The 23353-nt window shown below is 36.1% G+C and overlaps 1 protein-coding gene across 1 annotated transcript; it reads left to right on the top strand.

Moving 5' to 3' along the window:
• The first annotated feature begins 2655 nt into the window (after positions 1 to 2655).
• LOC123665745 (transmembrane protease serine 11D-like) lies at positions 2656 to 18786 on the top strand. Its single transcript, XM_045600007.1, has 7 exons — positions 2656 to 2884; positions 3941 to 4139; positions 7113 to 7209; positions 8201 to 8374; positions 15300 to 15449; positions 16874 to 17094; positions 18375 to 18786. The coding sequence occupies exons 1-7, from the start codon at positions 2656 to 2658 to the stop codon at positions 18736 to 18738; spliced, it is 1434 nt and encodes a 477-aa protein (XP_045455963.1). The 3' UTR covers positions 18739 to 18786.
• The last annotated feature ends 4567 nt before the right edge of the window (positions 18787 to 23353 follow it).

Genomic DNA, 23353 nt, shown 5'->3' with positions numbered 1-23353 from the left:
TAATCGCTTACCATTAGGTGAACAGTACGCTTGTTTGCCGACCTAGTTACATAAATAAATGCCGAATAATAAACTCATAAAAAGACATAAAATGTGATCAATATCATTTAAATAATATTTATCAAAACGAACATTCTATCGCTGAAGTGTTTCGCCACTGCTCTTGATTTTCATTTCATTATCATAATTGTGAAACGCTATGTTTCTACAGGCATGAACTGCTGTAAAGGGAACTTTTCATAATTTCTTCTTTTTCTTTTTCGAATACATTTACTCTGAAAATGTTAGACAATTTTATTTTTTATACTTTACCAGCGACCCGCCCTGGCTTCACACGGTCGCAATGCTGATATTGCTTCAGCTTTTAATATCCCACTACTGGCCATAGGCCTCTTTCCCCATGTAGGAGAAGGATCAGAGCTTAATCCACCATGCTGCTTCAATGCGGGTTGGCAGATATATTCCCTACTATGAGTAACGATCGCTATCAGGTGTACATGATAACAACCGAGACCGACGGCTTAAAAAGTGCTCTCCGAGGCACGGTAGGTAGACCCACAAGGATTGCATAAATACCCAGACCACGGCAAACATCTGTATGGCCAATACAAATATTTATCATGTGTAATGGCTGTAACCGTTGCGCCTATGTGGCGTCGCAATGCTGATACTAAACATCTAATGTATAAAATTCTCGTATCGCGGTTTTTGTAGTTAAACTCCTCCGAAATGGCTTGACCGATTCTCATGAAATTTTATGTGCATATTGGGTAGGTCTGAAAATCGAACAACATCTATTCACCCCCCCCCCCCCAAATATTAAGGGTAGTCCACCCCTAAAAGTTTTTTTTTTTTTTTAGATGAATTATTTATTCTTTATTTTATTATGATTAGGCGTTGAAAAATACATACAACCCTAAATTGTCACCCTGGTACCACCAACCCCAATTTTTAAATAGCGTTTGGCGGCAAGACAACGTTTGCCGAGTCAGCTAGTAAAATATAAAATAAATATTTGCAAAGTGCAAAAAATATGTTTATTTAGGACATCACATTAGAAACCTCTAGAACTATCAGCGCTCCTCTACTATAATATGCATGTATTATAGATATACCTTCCTCTGGAATCACTCTATATACTAAAGAAAACCACAAAATCCGTGGCGTAGTTTTAAAGATTTAAGCATACACACAGCGGGAAGCGACTTTATTTTATACTATGTAGTGATAAACAAAATAACACGTAGCCTAAAAATGCTCCGCCGTGACAAACATTATTGTGAGCATTTATCGCTTACTGATTAGACTTGTCGATATTCAACGATTAATCAAGGTTTCAATTCAATTTCACTTCGAAGTCTCACGATCGCTCTATCCACGTGTGGTTTTACGATAAAGATCGTAAAAAAAGGCTATAAAAACGTTCATGGAAACTAGTGTTCTACTGCAGATGGACTAGAATTTTTAAAGTAATTTCTTTTCGTTTTAGCAATTCAGCTAAATTTTTGTGGTTAACGTTCCGAGAAATGTAGTTTGTAATAAATTCTTAGAAATAGTCAGCGCACAAAGGGGTTAATTAAGCTTTATTATTTTGCTACACCATATTTTACACATCATAAAACTTGTTGATGACAAGTTGATGAATAATTAACTATAATTGATTATGTATGCTTACAAATGTTACTAATTAACAATACAATATAATAGCAACCAGCAATTAAATGTAACAAAGAAATATAATCTCTGACATTGGATAAATCGACAGCGCTCCCTGGCCATTAAGCCCAAGAATAATAAATAAAATTTAATCTAGTCATCAGGTCATTTTTAATGCATGTTTTGTCCGCAAAGTACGCATTTTCGGTGACTGCTGCCACCAATAAGACTATTTTTATGTAATCCAGTTTCTTTGTTAATGGAATGCGATTTGTTGATCTTGTTAAGTTTTAATTTATTATGTGATAGTTATTTTTTTTTTTTAATTGTTTTTTATATTTCTGTAAATTGTGAAACGTGAAGAGTTGTGCTTTTTGTTGTGTCTTGCTGTTATTTTTTTTCTGTATAAAACCGTTATATTGTAATAATGATATTATGATTTGATTTGATGTAAGTCTGAAATTTTATTTGATATTGATTAACTATTACTTATTTATTGTATTATATGATGCAACCATATTTTGTGTTAGTATAAGCTTACAGCAAGTTCTTGATTTTGTTTAAAAATGTTGTTCTTGATGTAAAACATTTATATGCATTCTTTTATTTGATTTATATTATGTCCTTTTTGATAAAGTTTTAATTTACTTTTATGTTTTTACTAAGTGCAACTGTGATTTTTGCATGCAGTGTTAGCCTATATATGGTTGTTGCATTTATGTGTGATGTATAATTTCTCAATGCTAAACATTTATGAATCACTGTAAACAACGGTTGGCTAACCTAATAAATAAACAAAACAAAATAAAAATAATCTTATAAAAAAAGCCTAAAGAATGTAGATAAACAAACAAACTCAGCTTCCGAATTACATCTACATACTCGGTGTAACAAATGTACAATGTAAATAAAACGGTGACGAAAGAAAGAAAATAATATAAACAAAAAATGAAATACGTAAATTTTAAAAAATCAACAATTTTTATGTTTTCGCTAAACATGTTGATCATAAAAATTAATATCGCAGATGGTGATATGAGTTTACAAGACGACCTAGAAGTGGAAGCTGATTTTAGTGATGAAGAAAATGATAATCGTACTGATGAAGCAATTGAAGAGAGTGTTAGTGATAAAGATTTAGTCACATTGTTAGAAGAGAGGTATCGATTTGTTAATGATAATAATTCTAGAAGATACCGCATCGAAAGTGACGCAAGAAGTTATCCAGGTAATTGTTTAGCATATTACTTTTGCGTTATATGTGAAAGCTATTTCTTGAATACGAGAGCCATTTATGTTTTATTATTTATTATTTATACTATCATTCATATTTTATTAATAAGTTAACTTTTAACGCAGTGCTTACTGCAATATCCACCCGCAGTGGATCAGTGTGGTGGAGTGAACTCAAACCCTTCTGCTACATGGAGAAAGAGGGTTATACCCAGCAGTAGGATAATACAGGCTGAATACGATGAATGCGATTTCTGCAACTAAACTAACATGCTTATGGTAGATGAGATCTGCGCAAATGACGAATAATTTTATAGTCCACGCAAAAGATGGTTGTAGCCTGTTTGTTTTTAGGTCTTGTGTATATAGCATCCACTCTGGTGTTGTGGTATGAGTAGTCATCTAAAACACCGGTGGTTTGCGGGTTTGATTTCCAATCGAGGTGAATATTTGTATTTGAACAAATATATATTTTCGGTTTGGATGTCTGTCTTTGTGGGTGACCCCACCGTAACTCGGAGAACACGTAAAGCTATCAGTCCCGGTTGTTATTAAGCGTGGTAGATTAAGCTCTAACCCTTCTACTGCATGGAAAAAGAGACCTATGGCCAGCAGTGGGATTTTACAGGCTGAATCATATATCGTGTCGTATACAAAGAACGTAAAACATGGTTATTAGCGTTTTAGCTAACAATAATATTTTCTATCTTAAAAAAAAACCTTGACTTTCCATATGTATCTATAATATGTATTAATACGTGAAGCAAAAACTTTGTACCCCTTTTTAAGAAAACTGGACGGAGGAGTATGAAATTTCATACACCCATAGATTATATAGAGAAGAGCAGAATGCAAATTTTTTTTAATCGTTACACACACTTCCATCTACTTGACACATACACGCATATATACTCTTTTGTTTATTATTATAGAAGTATTCACAACAGAACCTTGTTTATATAAACACGACTAGCATTGAGCAGACCTTTAATGACTTAATATGACATCTAGAGTAATTTCAATCAAATAGTTTCATTTTCACGTATTACAGTATTCCCAGACACAAAAACCGATCGTCAACTGGCTTGGGCATTTCGAAGTTCCGCAGTCCGTCGTATCATCGGCGGTATGGAGACATGCATTAACATGTACCCTTATAACGTTGCCATATCCAGGAGTGGAAAGCACTGGTGCGGCGGATCCATCATCGATGAACAGTGGATACTTACAGCTGGACATTGCTTTGAATCGTAAGTAACGATTGCGTCTTGCTTTCATTCCTGCTTCTGTCTTTTGTATTATTCAGTGGATTCTTAAATTTTGACATTGTTGTGAACCGTCAGTATGAGCTTGCTTCTTACCTTCATTCATGATTCTGTCTTATTCTGCCGCAAGTATGCTGCTGACCCTACAATCCCCCCAGGAGCTCTGATCACTTTACTAACCACCGGAACACAATACTGCTTGAAAGCAGTATTATTTAGCTGTGATCTTCTGTAAGTTCTAAGTTGTGGGTACTTCCCCAGTCAGGCTGCTTCAGATTTTTCGCTGGATATTACCAGCCATTTTGAATCATACAGATAAAATGACTTTTTACTTTCAAGAGAGAGTTGCTTTTGTCTTTGGCCTACAAAATGTTAAATGGATTTTAGCAGCTGGTCATTGTTTTATAGACTTACGTAAGAATAACATTACTTATTACCTTCGTACATCCTTCTGTTTCCTGTAATATTCAGTGGATTTTTACAACAGGACATTATTTTGAATCATGGGAAAAAACTTCATTCTTACCTTCATTCACTCTTCTGTCTGTTTGTATTACATTGTCACAGCTGGAAATTATTTCGAATGGTAAGTATGACTTCAATGACTTTGTTTTTGTTATGCGTGTTTCTGAATTTTATTTTTGTCATAGATACTTCGCATACTACTTATTTCCATTATGTTAGGCGGGTTTTATAAGTTACTACTGTTTCTATGCTAAAGCTAATATAAATAACAAAAGACGAATAAAGCAATACCTTGAAAATGAAATTTTAAATACCACCTACTTGGACTATAACTTTTTTTGTTTTGTTAATGTTTAAAATTCTTACATTTACGCGAAAATAATCGTTTTGTAATAATATTATTTTTAAATTTTTTGAATGAGTACAACGCAATTAATTCTTTCGAAACATAAAAAGAATCAAAGCGATTTATTATGTCGCGGAATTTCAACCCTACTTATGTGGTAGTACAATTGGTTGCATATAATTACTGTGGTATTCAAGCGGTTGAAATAATATTATCGTGTTTACTATTGGACAAACGCCAAACCTTTATATTTCAGTCCTAGCTGTGCCCACGACTTCGTCTGCGTGGAATTGAAAAAATATATTGTTTAGTTCGCAACTGCAAAATTAATACATTTCTAAAATAAAAGTAGCCTAAGTTACTCCTTATTACATGAGCTATCTGCTAGTAAAGGTCGCGTCAAAATATGTCCAGCCGTTTCGGAGATTAGCCGAAACAAACAGACAGACAGACAAAAATTGAAAAAAAATGTTAGTTTGGTATATGTATCTACCGTGTATACATCCATATGCATTTATGCTGTTATTTTAATATTACAAACAGACACTCCAATTTCATTTCTTCGTATACATAAATGAGTGACTAGCCCTTTCCCGCGATTTCACTTGATTTTTAAATCAAAATGTTTTCTCATAATTTCGCTACTTATGAATATGTATGAAATCCTTAATACTGTTATAACATTATTAGTATAATATCGAATTCATATTTTATGTTCAGAAATTTATTGTATGCATACTCGTATTCTACTATGAAAGTGCAATCACATTAACAATTAAAATGGTAAATATATTTTTGAGCTATGACATTTTAAAATAAGTATTTAAATGTTTCGTATTTGTAGTTTTTTAGCTATTTTATGTACTATCTATAATGAAATAATCTATAAAAAAAATAAAAAAATAAATGGTGCTGAGCGCATAACTCGATTTATTTTATGTATGTTCCCGAAGGCCCACGGAAGGTTTTAAAACTTAAAAAAAAAACTTTTATTATTAACTTTTGACAGAACGAAGTCTGTCCGGGCAGCTAGTTTTAAATAAATAAAACCCGTTTGACACACTAGTATAACGTTTATGGTGCGTCTTCATATACGATTACTATAAAATATATGGAAAATCAAACTAAAACTCATAATGCCATGATATATAGAATGATGCGACACAATTCAACAGACGAAACTCAGTTCCAGTATAATTAATTTATAAATTTGACTAGCTTTGTTTTAATAGAATTAATTTTCACTGAGGCAGGACACAACAAGAAATATCCCGCTCAAAATCTGAGCAGCGCGCTTAGAGAAGTACCTCGACCTTACAAAAGATCACAGCTTCATAGTACTGCTTTTGCGTTGTGTTCCTGTAGTGAGTAATATGACCAGAGCTCAGAGCTCAGAGGTCGGGGTCGGCAACGCACTGATGCTTGTAGTGTTGCAGGCGTCTATAGGCTACGGTAATCGCTTACCATCAGGTGCGCCGTACGCCTGTATGCCGACTTAATTGTATATAAAAACTAGCTGATTCGGCAAACGTTGTCTTGCCATTAAAAATAGGGGTTGGTGGTAGAAGAAGTTTAAACTGAGGTAGGGCACAGCAGGAATTTCCTGCTCAAAATACGGAGCAGCCCGACTGGGGTAGTACCTCGACCTTACAGAAGATCACAGCAAAATAATACTGTTTTCAAGCAGTATTGTGTTCCTGTTGGTGAGTAAGGTGACCAGAGCTCCTGGGGGGATTGGGGATTGGGTCGGCAACGCGCTTGCGATGCTTCTGGTGTTGCAGGTGTCTATAGGCTACGGTAATCGCTTACCATCAGGTGAGCCGTAAGCTTGTTTGCCGACCTAGTGACATATAAAAAAAAAAAAAAAGAAGGGTGAAAATTTAGGATTGTATGTATTTTTCAATGCCAAATCATATTAAAAAAAAAAAGAAATAAATAATTTATCTAAAAAAAATAGAGGTTGTTTACCCTTAACATTTTAAGGGGAGGAAAAATAGATGTTGTTCGATTCTCAGACCTACCCAATATGCACACAAAATTTCATGAGAATCGGTCAAGCCGTTTCGGAGGAGTTTAACTACAAACACCGCGACACGAGAATTTTATATATTAGAATAATAATTAAAAAGTAATTAAAATGTTTTCAGCGCTTACGACGGTGATAAGCGAAAACTTGTCCCTTTCATCGTGAGGGCTGGAAGTTCGTTTCACAACCGAGGAGGTTATCAAGCGAGAGTAAACAAGGTAATTATACATCTTAAAACATTCACATCCAGTCGTCTGTTCCTAAGGTAAGCAACTTAATTCTTGTGTTATAGGTAACAGTCTAGCTAAATATATATTTTTTATATAAATGTACATGGAAATAATAGCTACATACGCTTCAGCCTGTAATATCCCACTACTGGGCTTAGGCTTTTTTCCCCATGTAGGAGAAGGATGAGACCTTAATCCACCACGCTGCTCCAATGTGGGTTGGCGGATATATTCCTTCTTATGAGTAACAATCGCTATCAGGTATACACGATAACAACCGGAAACGAAGGCTTAACGTGCTCTCCGAGGCACACAAATTATATCGCGTGTTTGTAAATACATATATGAACTTACTTGGAAAACCTTGGGGAAATTCTTCTAGTAGGTGGACTAGACCTGATTCCTACACGCTATTGTACAACCAAAAGAAATAATCGGCATCTCGTCTTTATGATAGCGACCAGGAAAAACAATTTCCGTCCTCTCCGAGGCAGAGTGGGGAGATGCGTAAGAACATTGAGAAGATTATTGTGTGGCTGATGAACTAACAGTTGCGATTTTAATCCCCGTACATTGGTGAATATTTGTAGGCCATATTCGTAGTGGTCCGGATGTTTTAAGCTTATTTGTGTATGGTATTTCTGGATCCTGGAATTTGTATAGTTTGCTTAGTACGTTTCCCACAGATACTATTAATACCATTACATTCCATTGTATATTGGTGGATGAATTCCCTACTATGAGTACCGATTGTTGTCATGTATTTATGATAACTACCGGGACCGGTAGCATAACGTGCTCCCCGATGCATAATATGAAACCCACAAGGTCAGACATCCAGAAACTCCACCAGAAAGAAATATTTCTAAATACAAATATCCATCCCGAAAGGGAATCGAACCCGCAAACCAGCGGTATGTAGGCACTGACGCGGCACTCTATAAAAAGTAAAGTAGATAAATTTTAACTTGATTTATAGGTATTCTTTCCAAGTGGTTACTCGCCTGGCAACGCCGATTACGACTACTCCCTGCTTCGTCTAGACCGCCCTTTGCCAATCGGTCGCAACATAGCCGTCCTCAACCTACCAGCTAAGGATTACTTGATTGAATCAGATGACATCTTGATTGTGACTGGATGGGGCAGTACACATGTGAGTAATAAGCGTATGCAGTTTTTTTTTCTATTCTTTTACTGCTATGGTGGTAAACTATATGTGATGACTGAATATATGTAATGAATATATGTAATGATGCGTTTGTCGTGTCGGTGGCACCTAAATACCGACGGTCGTAGGTCGATTCGCACTTGGAGTGGATATTTGTATTTATCATCATTACAGCCTATACAGTCCACTGCAGGACATAGGCCTCCACAAGTTTACGTCAAAAATATCGTGAACTCATGTGTTTTGCCCATAGTCACCACGCTGGGCAGGCGGGTTGGTGACCGCAGTACTGGCTTTGTCGCACCAAAGACGCTGCTGCCCGTCTTCGGCCTGTGTATTTCAAAGCCAGCAGTTGGATGGTTATCCCGCCATCGGTCGGCTTCTTAAGTTCCAAAATGGTTGTGGAACCTTGTTATCCCTTAGTCGCCTCTTACGACACCCACGGGAAGAGAGGGGGTGGCTAAATTCTTTAGTGCCGTAGCCACACAGCACACAGCATTTGTATTTATACAAATATTTATTTCCGGTCCTAGTAGGTCTCTCGTGCCTCAGAAAGCACGTAAAACCGTTGGTCACGGTTGTTATCATGTACACCTGATAGCGGTCATTACTCATAGTAAGGAATATATCCAACAACATGCATTGGAGCAGCGTGGTGGATTAAGCTACGATCCTTCTCATTCATGATGAAAGAGATCTATGCCCAGTAGTGGGATATTACAAGCTAAAGTAAATGAAGCGATGGCGGCAAATAAAGCGTACACCTGATGGTGAAAAATCAAAAGTGTTATCAGAACAACTTAACAGAACAGAACAGAACCTTTGTCGACACAATGCAAAATCCTTGTTGTGTCCAGTCTTACGGTCTTAGAAGAGATATGCATTTCAATATTACATTTTTAATAATTTTAAAACGAATATTTTTTTATACGTAGGTAAATTTTAGATACAATATTCTCGATTTTTTAATTTTTTTGAACATATGACTAATCTTAACTATACGAATATCTCACTCGGTTATCTCATAGATAAGGTCTTTTAAACACTATTTCAAAGTTAACATTGAACATTTCAGTAGCGAGCGAGCGTAGCTCATTTCATAAAAGAGTTCACTTTAAAATTGTCCCGGCTTTCTTTAGAGACAAACGACTACATTTCTTTGTATGGAAATATCACAATATGTGAAGATTAAAGGGTGGAAATGGGAAGGGAGGCACGTTTCAAACAGTCATAGCTAAAATTATGTAATATTCATTTAGATTTTTATTCTTTTACCCATTTTGTATTATTAATCCACAGAGTTGTTTTGTGAACAGCTAGTCTTAGCCATTACAAACGCCACCCCCCTCTTCTCTCCCAATAGCTGTAATTTCGTTCAAAATCCTTCACCAAGAGCAACACAAAAATTACAACCCCTGGGAATTCTCTCCGTCTCTCCGAGTGTCTCTTATGTGTGAGATTATGAAGTCAATTTTTTTTTATCTGTGATATTTCGATAAATCTACCATTGCTTAAAAAATACCTTATTTAATGTTTCTTTGGTGTATCTAGTGTTTCTAAAAAAAGTCTAAAATAAATATTATGTTGTAAGGGGAAAAAAAATCATAATTCGAATGTTTTATTTAAAAATCTAGCGCATGCAGAGATGTGATAGCACAGGGAAATGTTTCTCATGAGACGGTGCTTTCATAATAAAATTTTACATAACTTTTCCCAGGAGCATCTAAACCTTGCTTATAATATTTCGGTACCTATTTTAGCTAATGAATCTCCAGAATGACACGATGACTTCATACTAATAGGTATGCGTTAATCACAATAAATCACACGGTATTAATTATTTTGTCTTGAAATGTAGGATCTTTTCTTATACATTTTTATTCACTGGAGGAAGAACTGATGATTTTGCTATCAAAAATTTACAGACACTTAAACGATCTAATCCTGTCTAGACAATATTCGTGTTAGCAACTCCAGCTTTTTGTCTAGTTTTCGTTTTTCTGGACTTCCAATTTATTTTTGCAATTATTTCTACCTGTAACTTAGATTACTATTTAGACTTAAGAATATGTAAAACATAAGTTAGATACAATACTCTGGTGTACGATGGTACGTCCTTGTCGTCAGCGCCTAAACACCGACGGTCGCGGGTTTGATCCCGCTCGGAGTAGATACTTATGTTTATACAAATATTTATTTCCGATTCGGTTGTTAGTCTTTATGGGTCTCTCCAGCGTGCCGTGCGGCGAGCACGTTCACTGTCGGTCCCGCTTGTTATCATAAACACCTGATAACGATCGTTACTCCTAGTAGGGAATATATCCGCCAACTCGAAATGGAGAAGGGTGATGGATTGAGCTCCGATCCTTTTTAGATCCTTCTTCATAGAGAAAGAAGATGTTCAGCACTATACGTTTCGACCTGTAATATCCCACAGCTGGGCATAGGCCTCTTTCCCCACGTAAGAGAAGGATCAGAGCTTAATCCACCACGCTGCACCAATGCGGATTGTCAGCTTTACTATAACTACAGTTAATTATAATATCAACTAATACATTGGAAAATCATAATACAAGATGCTTCTTAATAGGATTTAATTTTTAATTTAATTTGAATTAAGAAATTATTTATTTTGATTTATATTGAAAATGGATAAGTACTGAAATACTGAATAAGTAAATACTACTTACTCTTACGATCTACGCAAGATTGCCAGTGTAGGCTGGATGAGGATCGCGGAAAACCGGGATTTCTGGCGCGAACTTGGGAAGGCCTTTGTCCAGCAGTGGACTGCAATAGGCTGAACTGACTGACTGACAGAAATACTCGAAGCAGTTTAAAATATGAATTATACCATCTAATATAACTTTCGTTGTTTATTTAGCAGTTGAACTTCAGTTCGAAATATCAATAATATGCACGTGAGATCAAACACAGCTGTATAACTAATTTATACGCTACGGAACCGCGGTGTGATAATTCTAATAATATTGGGCTACTATAACTAATATTATAGAACTGAACAATTTGTTTATTTAATATGTACGATTTTATTTTTGTGTTACCAACACATTAGGAATTCTAAACATTTTTTAATATCATATCAAAAATTAACCGCTCCAGCGGGGTTCGAACCCGCGTTTCCGACTGACCGTGTCTGCGCTCTAGCCAATTAAGCTATGGAACGATGTACCCGCTAGAGCGAAATTTTTGATATGATGATTTTTATTTTCGGTTTAAGCGAACCGTGGCGCCGTCTATAGTGAGTTCTTTACAGAGACCCGTAACTATTCAAAGTTTCATATTACAATGAAAATCTTTGACAGGAGACGACACCATGCTATTTTTAATATGTACGATTTTATTTTTGTGTTACCCACACATTAGGAATTCTAAACATTTTTGAATATCATATCAAAAATTGAATGGGTTCGAACCCCGCTGGAGCGGTCAATTTTTGATATGATATTCAAAAATGTTTAGAATTTGTTTATTTGTTTTTTTAAACCACAGGTTCGAATTGGATTTTTTTGTGTTGGCTCATTTACCGAGAAAGGCTATGGGATATTTTTTTCATAAAAATAACGCTTGTAAAACCGCGGGTATAGCTAGTACGTAAAAAATGTAACCATCCGGTATCTCATCATTATCATCATCATCATCATCATCCTATCTCAGTCCACTGCTGGACATAGACCTCCACAAGTTCACGCAAAAAATGCCGTGAACTTATATATTTTGCCCATAGTCACCACGCAGGGCAGCTGGGGTTGGTGACCGCAGGGCTGACTTTGTTGCACCAAAGAGTCAAGTCTGTAAATGTGAAATTTATTGGTTCAGCCATACTGCTGGGCACTCCTTACTTATTTGAGTAAAACTTATTATATATGTATTAACGAGAGCCATAGACGCGAAAATATTCAAGAGTGTTTATCTGTCTGTTTATTTGTATGTTTCTTTCTGCTCAAACACGAAATAAGATTTTTACAGTTATAACTCTAGATCTGACTTAAAATCTAATATAGATTTTATTTTCATGTACCATGTAGAAAGGCAGTCGTTAGATACATACATACATATAATCACGCCTCTTTCCCGTAGAGGTAGACAGAGACCACTTCTTTCCACTTGCTACGATACACACTCACACAAATTTGTATGACCTTTACAAATATTTAAAATTAGCTGCACCTCGCGGCTACACCCACGTAATGACCAATCCTAAGGAAATTTTGTGATTTAAAGAAGCCTATGTGCTATTCAAAATCTCCAGCTAAGTAACAAGTTATATGATAATAAGGTCAGTAGATTTGGTTGAAGAAGTAACATACATCCATTCAAACATTCACATTTATAACTTTTGTAGTAAATCTTCCTTACGTACGCTTGACTTGGAAAATAAGCTGGTGAATGTGTGACGAGAGTGTTGCGAAAAGTGTGATCGGACGAGTCGAACGGAGCAAGAGAGAGGTACGAGCACATATTTTCTTTCTCTTTTTCTCTCATAGCCAGTTACGTTTCGTATATCTAAGCCTAAGCGCGCACTGGCGGCCTGGCCGCAGCGGCCGGGCCGCGGCGGCCACCGAAATGTATGTACATCGTATCATAGAGCGCGCACTTGCACACGCGGGCCGCTGGCCGCTCGCGGCCAACGAGATCATTGCGGCTTACCTGCGGCCAGCCGGCCGCCGCGGCCATCGAGATTCGAAGAATTGTACGATCGTGCGCTAGTGTGCGCGCACTGGTCGCCGCGGATAGATGTTTTACTCTTTACGGAGTGTTCAAATTATATCGTTATGGGCTATGGCTTGGGAGCGACGCTTGCGGCTGGTCGCGACACTCGCGGCCTGGTCGCAATACTGGCCGCTGTGGCCTGGCCGCCAGTGCGCGCTTAGCCTAAGACACAGTATTGGCCTATTACCAAAGAAGTTTTACTTCAGCCGGTCGGTCTAAAGCACACTCGTTTTTTTTTTTTTTTTTTAATTAAATATTTATAATAGTTTTAATATGAGTAAGGATCGAACCTAAAAGTCACAGAACTGTAGATCGCTAACCAGTCGATTACTGGTTACTTTTTATTTATTTATTTTATTTAGTAGTCGAAACCGCGGTCACAACTAGCGTATAATACAATGAACGTTTCATTTGATTGTTTGACCTGAATTTATAGACGTTGGAAACTATCCTCCAGCGCTTTTAATGTTTTATTTATTTTTCATAAAGTTTTAAAATATTTATGTTGAATTATTTGAACATATTTTATTTTATAACTCTCTTTATTTCAGTATTTATAGTACATTCAGTTTAGTTTCATATCAAATATTTCATATATATAAAAATCTCGTGTCACAATGTTAGTTACAATACTCCTCCGAAACGGCTGAACCGATTTTTATAAAATTGTGAATATCGGGTAGGTCTGGGAATCGGCCAACGTTTATTTTTCATACCCCTAAGTTACAAGCGTAGGGGTTAAAGGGGGTTTATAATATATATGGCAAAACAACATTTGCTAGGTCAGCTAGTATTATTTATACACATACATATAAACAATATAAGCCTGTATTTATGTAATACATATTTATAGTAAATGTAAATTAAACCTATACTCGAACGAAAATCGAATCAACAACACCTGGAACAGAAAGTTGTATTAGTGGAAACTGCGTCAGCGATATATTACTTTAATAATATAATTTCAATATAATTAAATCGTGTTAACAAATTGTTGTTTTTGAAATTATACATTCCAAAGAATCAATGATAGAAAATTCTTCGAAATTTTTTCCTCGACCATTGTCCTCTTGCATATTCTGAAAATTCTCAAAATCTCTCCTTATAAAGTTTAAACAACCTGTGTACGGAATCCTTGTTTATTATTCCTTTTTTATGACACTTGGGTAGAAAGCAAACGTACATTCCGCTTAATGTTATGTGATTACTATAGTCTCTGGATGTCTGCAATACCAGAACACGCAAGTGCATTGAAGACCCTATTACGGCTGTCAACACAGCCTGGCTACCCTACTCGTCACAGGAATACAACGCTTGAGAGCAGTGCTATTTAGCTGTGGTCTTCTGTAAGGTTGAGACATTTCCTCAGAAGGGCTGCTCCAGGTTTTGAGCGGGACATATTCTGCTGTGCTCTTTTTTTAACGTGGGGAAAATCTTCATGGACACCCTCCGGCAAAGGGGCACCGGAGGGAAGTCAGACTCTTACTGAATAAACACCATCCACGTGTGAGCAGACCTCAGCCTAAGTGGGGCGAGATGGGGTCGCGCTAGCATGCACCGCCTCGCCGCGGCTGGCCTGAATAAAAACATTCGGGCCCCGACACCCAGAGAGGAACGGCACCCACAAGACAACACCTCTCGACGAACCACCGGCCCCGTTTGTTCGCCGGTTTTTGGTCCACGGGGGTCCAGGACCTAAGACCCCTACCACTGCGGAACCAGGCGAGTGGCATTCCCCCATCCACCACCTAGGGGACGCGCCCAGTAGGAGATCCGGCAACTTTCCCTAGGATCCTACGATCCTGCTGTGCCCTACCTCAATGTAATATGACTGAATTAGTAATTATTGAGAGTTTCTTAAAAAAGTAATTTTTTATCAACTTGTCGGCTATTTTACAGTTTAAAAGTATTATTTGTTCGTAATCTTTTGTAAGGTTGTGGTACGTGTGCTACTCTAGATTTGAGCTTATTTTCTCCTGTGTCCTACCTCCTGGGGGGAATTGGGGATAGGGTCGGCACCGCGTTTGCGATGCATCTTGTGTTGCATGAGTCTGTGATCTACGGTAATCGCTTACCATCAGGTGAGCCATACGCTTGTTTGCCGAGCTAATTACATAAAAGCTTAAGCTAAGCTTCTGATCTTCTATACTTTATAAGCATATTCAATATCTTCTAGGAATCTGGTTTCGGCAACATACCGGACAGGCTGCGTTTCGTGCCGGTTCCTATCATGAAGGTGCAGGAGTGTCAGAAGGCTTACCGATTCTACATCTCGCCGAGAATGCTGTGCGCGGGATACGCGACCGGCGGGAAAGATGCTTGTAACGTAAGTGTTGTGTTTTAATAGCTATTTTTGTTTCATTAGAATATTGATTAAAAATTATATTCAGAGTTTTCTTATTGTAAAATTAAATGATCATGTATAAAAATAGGAAAATAGGAATTGCACGTTGAATTAAATAAAAAACAAGTGTACTTTAGATCAGACGACTGAAGTAAAACATACAAAACGTAACTGCCTTTCATCTTCACTAACTTATATCTCCCTCTCAACTTCCGTTCGCCTCGCCCGATCTCACTTTTCGTAACGCTCTCGTCACGCGTTCACCAGCCTACTCTCCAAGTCAAACGTATATAAAAAAGTTTTACCTACTTCACAAATTTTTTTTTTTTCGTACCGCTGTAAGGTTACAATTATGAAAGTACTTGACAAAGAACTTACGTTAGTTTAAATTTTTTTGTACAAATTTGTGTTTTCTAAACTTTCTTATTAAATTGTTCTTTTACTTCATATTTATTATAAAATATCGTAATAATATAGCAAAATAATACAATCCATTAACAAAACAAAATCCAGTTTTTGCGTCGTAAGTACAATTTTGTTCGCCGTAAAGTAACAATTCTCGTCAAGTTCTCAAAGTCGGTTTCAAATATATAATAAATACTAGCTGACCTGGCGAACTTCGTATCACTTTATTTTTTTCTGAAATATAATAATAACATAATATATCAAAATAAAATATATCCTATCTTTTAAGTTGGATCAAACTGCACACGGTGTGCAAATTTGACTAAAATCGGTTAAGTAGTTTAGGAGTCCATTGAGGACAAACATTGTGACACGAGATTTATATATATTAAGATTAATTATTAAATTTCGCACGTTCCTTCTTAATGTGATATGTATTCTGAATCAAGTGTTAGCTACACATTGATATACGAATCTATATATAATATATGTACAATGATGGTTTAATTAAATTGTTGCGTGGCTACGGTACTAAAGAATATAGCCACCCCCTTTCTTCCCGTGGGTATCGTAGGCGAGGGATAACGCAGTTTCACTGCCACCTTGGAACTTAAAAAGCCGGCCGAAGGCGGGATACCCATCCAACTGCTGGCTTTGAAATACACAGACCAAAGACGGACAGCAGCGTCTTCGGTGCGACAAAGCCAGCCCTGCGATCACCAACCCACCTGCCCACCGTAGTGACTATGGGCAAAACACATGAGTTCGCGGCATTTTTGGCGCGAGCTTTTGGAAGCATATGGCCAGTAGTGGACTGCGATAGGCTGAAGTGATGAAGTGATGATTGATTTAAAAACAGAGCAGAAAGCACACTGCCTACTGAGTCACCGGGTAAAAAAATATATTTAGTATCTTGGATTAAACCAAGCTTTTACTTGTATACTAACAAAATATGTAATACTGCAAAAATTAAACTAACGTTAAATGAATCATTATTCCAGCACGATTCAGGCGGTCCAGCCGTGAGGGACGGTGTCCTCATCGGGATAGTATCCTTCGGTGGTAAGAAGTGTGGTGATCCCCGCTCCCCGGGCGTATACAGCCGCGTATCAGAGATCACAGAGTGGGTGGAGCAGACTGTCACTGACAACGAGGCGTACACTGTCCCTGAATTGAAGATGAAGATTGAGAAGGCGAGGCTAAGGGAAAGAGAGTTGAAGAAGTTAGTAGAGATTTTTTTTTGTTTTTGTTTTTTTGCATGACGACATGGGCAAACAAGCGTAAAGCCCACTTGGTGGTAAGCGGTTACGTAGCTTATACATGTGCCAGTGTATCGCCCCTGAAACACTGGCTACCTATTTTACCACAAGAACACAAGAACTTTTGAGATCCCCAGGGTTGCTCCTTTGAAGTAGGATTGCGGTTTATATAGCATCAAAATAATAAGGGTTCGGTAAAATATTGTATACTTACATTACATTCACATATTACATTACACTGACGACGCGTTCGCGCAATGGTCACAGAACTGTTTTGTGGCTGTTGCGCTGGCGGTTGCCGGTTCGATCCGCGCACATGACAAACATTTGTATTGGCCATACAGATGTTTGCCTGGTCTATTTGTGCAATCCTTGTGGGTCTCCCATCCGTGCCTCGGAGAGCACGTTAAGCCGTCTGTCCCGGCTGTTATCATATACACTTGATAGCGATCGTTACTTATAGTAGGGAATATATCCGCCAACACACATTGGAGCAGCGTGTGGATTAAGCTCTGATCCTTCTCCTACACGAGGAAAGAGGCCTATGCCCAGCAGTGGAATCTTACAGACTGAAGCGACATTACACTCTATTCTTGTACATAGACCCTAAAAATAGAAATATAGCCATAAACCTCGATGAGACTAATTACAAGAGATTATAATTATGTCCCCTCTTAGTTATCAAATCTGTTACTTTAAATACTTTAAATATTTCTAAATGCGATGTTTGTTACGTTAATCAAGTCACTGAATTTACATAATAAACACAACAACAATATATAACAAATAATAAACACAGTTTATATATTATTTAAAAACAAATAACTGCCGATGTTCTTGACGATTCTTCTCTGTAGAATCTACATTTAGAATCGGTGCTAGCTTCAATTTAAAAACAACTTTAAAAATTTTAATTTGTATATTGTTTCATTTAATTTTAATTTTGATTTATTACACAAAATTAATCTACATATTAAGTTACAAGAATTCCAACAAAGAAAAATGGTGTATGTAATACGATAATGTACTGTAAAATATATTTAACTTTAACGGTGAGATGACATGGGTAGTAGTGACAGGTGTACACAATACTATAGGACCGCTGTACACAATATGCTATACAAAGGTATTCGTCTAGGCGTTTATGTTGAGTTTCCTGACTCCGACTTACAATTCACTTCCTACTGGGGTCACTGAGGTCATTTAAGTTATATTTTTATTTAAAAATATTCCTATATTGCAGATTCAAGGCACGCATCGAAGAAAAGAAAAATAAAATTAAAAATTGGTTACGTGACACGATCAAGTCACCAATGTTTCTAAAATTAGCGAAGAGGAAACTCGAGGAAGCTGGTCTTATCATTAAAAAGAACTTCCGGCGGCTGTACGAACCGGAAGTCTTAGACGAAAAAACAATGGACGAGATAAATTTATCAAATCTCATAAATGAGTCAATTTTAGAGGATGAGAGTGAATCAGAGGTATTTTTAAAGACGCTTGCTATGAGGGATGTTATTTTAAATGGGAGTAAGGAGAACTCAGACGTTAATAAAGACAGCATAGAGGAGATAGAGGCTTTGGTTACATATTTAAGGAAAAAATCATAATCATAGGGATTGTTAGTTATATTAAATTGTTAATAAACCTATATTTAACATTCATGTTTTTCATTTTTTATTAATATTAGGGCATGTATACCTAACAGTGTCAGTAGTGTAACATCGCTCCAGTTTATCTGTCAGGTATTTCTATTCGAAGACCTGTAAATCCAAAAATTGTGGATTGATTCGTTGATGTAAGAACACAGTGACCTGTTTCACCTCCTCCTGACAAATCTGTTAGTAACTTATCTGGAAGACAAACTATAACAGAAACTTATAAAGTACTATACTTGACATAAAGATTAAGCAAAACTAATATTATATTTTAAAGTTTAAAAAAACTAAAAACCACGCTTTTATAGCTAATCGAACTAAAAAGTAGAAAATAATTTTTAATTACAAAGAGTTTATATTACCGTAGTAGAAGATCGAACAATCAATCATAATTAATAACTTCAAAATAAAATTATAATGAAGTTTAAGTTATTAAGAGAATAATTCAATTCAGAGTAAAAAACGTAGGTTCATTTTACTATATTTTCATAACTTTTTACTGTTTTTATAACTCTCCGCACATAGATAGTTGCAAGTATTCTCTTAATAACTTAAATTTCATTATAATTTTATTTTGAAGTAATTAATTAGGATTTCGTTCGATCTTCTACTACTGTAATATTAAACTCTTTGTAATAAAAAAAAATCTACTTTTTAGTTCGAATAGCTAAAAGCGTGGTTTTTTAGTTTTTTTAAACTATAATTTACGTATTTTCTTTAGTTCGATTTCTCAATTAATTATTTTACGGACATGGCATACCTACGCAGATCGCGCGCTAGCTTTATCTCTCTTACTTCCTTACAGAGGATCCACGAAAGAATTTATTAATCCTGGCGGTACTAATATTAGGAAACTATTATTGAATTGTTGTATTGTCATCAGTCCTTGATACGTGTGAAAAGTTTCAAATAAATCAAACTTCTGGAAATTGGTGAAATATATGCTTAAAGATTCCTATTACATACACACAACCCATGCTAATAAGTGTGGTAAAAACGCGGCTATTTATAGTAAATTGTTCATTTTTGTCTATTGCTGCCCTCTAATGTGAGTTTTTCAAACTACTTACAATCTTTACAAATTACTTTACTGGGCAGTGCCATCTATGATGGAGTAGATTACACTTAAACTTTTGTTAGGTATTTTAATATTGTCCGTTTTTCAATTGAAATAATTAAATACGTAGCAAAAATAAACATAGTACCATTACCGTTTTCAAATCATCACCTAACATCATAGATCCTATTTTTACAAAATACATTGTGTTAAGCATCTTCTAATGTCATACGCCGTTAAACTTACATTTGCCGCGACATCTAGTGACAAATAGTTGTAAATTTTTATTGTAAGCGTACACTGCTAGATGGCAGCACATTAACATTCAATAATACACATTTTTAATAAAAGTTAAAACTTAATATGGGTATAAAATAGAACTGTTCTACTTATAATCTATATGAGAAATTGTTTGTTTGTAAAACACATTATGATTAAAAATTTTCGTTGTAAAACTTAAATTAAGGGCACAACAAAAAATATCCTGCTCAAAATCTGGAGCAGCTCGACTGGGATAGTACCTCGACCTTATAGAAGATCACAGCTAAATAGTACTGCTTTCAAGCAGTGTGTGTTCCTGTGGTAAGTAAGGTGACCAGAGCTCCTGGGAGTGATTAGGGGTAGTGTCGACGACGCGCATGCGATGCTTCTAATGCCTATCAGGGGAGTCGTACGCTCGTTTACCGACCTAGTATAAAAATATATATATATATATATATAAAAAATTTATGAAACTTAGTGATCGAATAACTTACAATGACTGCTTGATGAGTTAAATTAATCAATTAAAAATGGAAATTGAGATATTCTGCAGAGAAATATTGACATGAAACTTTACAGTCAAAAGAAAAAACTGTCAATCATTATAAATGTATTCTGTTACACATATTTATTATTAATATATTGATTATATTTTCTATTGATGATAAATGAGTTGTCCAACGTTATAATCGTGTTGACTAGCCCGTGCCCCGTTGGCGCAGCTTGTAGTGGAACCTGCTTTCTGTTCCGAGGGTCGCGGGTTCGATTCCCGCCTGATTCTGGGTGTAATATGTGTATTTATATATTAATATATGTATTATTTCTATGTATATTTACGAAAAAAAATAGATATAGCAGTCGGCTGTTACCTGTAACACAAGCATTAAGTTGCTTAACATGGGAACTGACGACCGTGTGTGTATGTTATAAGATTTAAAGAAGTACTGTTCAAATCTCAATCAAATTTAAATGAAACGACAAAACAAGAAACCCCTTTTGATTAAAAAAAGTTTCACAAAAATCGATGCACCTAATAAAAAGTTATTAGTGGGTTAACACACATAGAAAAAGACTGTCGAATTGAGAACCTCTTCATTTTTACAGTCGGTTAAAATTTACTTTTAAATTTCATTTAGTCCTTATCGCGGTAAATTAAAATCGTTAGTTTTATAATATTACTTACTTATAGTATTCCTCTATTATATTATGCATGTATTATACATGTAAACCTTCCTCTTCAATTACTCTATCGATTAAAAAAAACCGCATCAAAATCCGTTGGGTAGTTTTAAAGATTTAAGCATACATAGGGACTGAGAAAGCGACTTTGTTTTATTAAATAGTACTATTTTTAAATCAAGAAAGATACATATTTGATACTCGTTCTGAGTGGGATCAGTCGTACAAATACGTTTGTTATTCTAACCTCATTACCATGGACTTAGTCATAATTATCAATGCACTTTCAGGAAAAGACTGAAAGATCAGTGAACGATAAAAATGCGCAACAGATAAAGAGAACGAGTTCGATGCACTTGTGCATTATATAAATAAAAAAATCTTATCAGTCCAATACCTTTTTGCAATTATCCGATTAGGATTCGTATGAATGGTAAATTTGATTTGTGTATGTCTAGCGTAAATTTCTTTTTTTACAACCGTGTACTATGTTTTAAGAGAGTAGATACATAAAAATTCAATGTCTTATTGTAATGAAACAACTTTTTCAGATTTTATCGCGGTTTACTAAGTTTTTATAAAATCCCGACGTTTCAGACACTTTACAGCAGCTATGACCTCCCGCGACCGCGATAATATCCGAAAAAGTTGTTTCATTATAAGCAGTGAAATTCGCGTAAACATTAGAATTCAATATCTTGTCTTAAAAAGTAACAAATAAAAATTTATGTTATTTGTATGGATATATATGCTAACACAAAATTGTTGGTATGTGAATTGTGAACGTCAGTGTTTGAAATGTTGGCGTTTACAGAATTATCTTAGGGTTAAATCTAATCTTGTTAAAATTTGGAACTGTACCACTGGGAACGTAGCTAAAACTTAGAGATTATTATAAATATAAATAAATATCATATAACATACACACACGGTCGTCTGTTCCTATGGTAAGCAACTTAATGCTTGTGTTACAAGTAACAGCCGACTGTTATAACTATTTTTTTTTTTTGATAATTATTAGATTTTGCGGGACTTTCAACGCTTGTCATTTTGAATCTCCCGATATGTCAGCGCCGTTGCAGACGCTATGGTCACGGGTGACTTCGATGTCGGAAGTTTAAAAGTGACGAACACGGTAATCCCATATAGTCAAAATTGTGTTGTGTGTTTGTTCGCATTAACCGTGAAAGTTTAAAAGCATATATCTTACGGAAGATCGCATACATGTGATACTACTCTGAACTGGTAGGAACGAAGATTCAACAGAGAAGAATTGGCAACAAACTTAACATAACTTAACGCTACTCCTTTAGGTGCTGTGTGATCAGCTAATCTCTTCCCGTGGGTGTCGTAAGAGGCGACTAAGGGATAAAACAGTTCCACTACCACCTTTGAACCTAAAAAGCCGACCAATGGCGGGATAACCATCCAACTGCTGGTTTTGAAATATACAGGAAGACGGGCAGCAGCGTCTTCGGTGCGACAAAGCCAGCCCTGCGGTCACCAACCCACCTGCCCAGCGTGGTGACTATTGGCAAAACACATGAGTTCTCGCCATTTTTTTGCGCGAGCTCGTGGAGGCCTGTGTCCAACAGTAGACTGTATTAGGCTGAAGTGATGACTCCTTTAGGAACGATTTATTAAAAATCTAATCATATATTGTACCCATACATTTTGTAATCATACATTTTTAACCGACTTCAAAAAGGAGGAAGTTCCTCAATTTGACCGTATGTATTTAAACTTAGGGAAACTCGAAAATCCGCATAATTATTTACTGGTTTTACCGATTTTGATAATTTCAAATTTAATCGAAAGCCGATGTTTATCATGATTACACATTTAAATTACATCGAGATCTGATTACAACTTTTGGAGTAATCTTTGATAATGCGTATTTTCTTGACTATTTTTTCGTCTACCTACGTTGTATTACTTGTCGATATAATTGAAGTCGGCTTTTTTCGTTTGCCTGCAAACACAATTATTACGCGTATTCTTTTGCCTTTTTACACAACAAGGTCGGCAAACAAGCATACGGCATAGATGCATACAATACCAGAAGCATAG

This window comes from Melitaea cinxia, chromosome 24 (genome assembly GCF_905220565.1).
Source record: "Melitaea cinxia chromosome 24, ilMelCinx1.1, whole genome shotgun sequence".
In the NCBI taxonomy this organism is placed as follows: Eukaryota; Metazoa; Arthropoda; class Insecta; order Lepidoptera; family Nymphalidae; genus Melitaea; species Melitaea cinxia.
The sequence above is the reverse complement of the archived record's forward strand: the minus strand, read 5'-3'. Positions and strand labels throughout refer to the sequence as shown.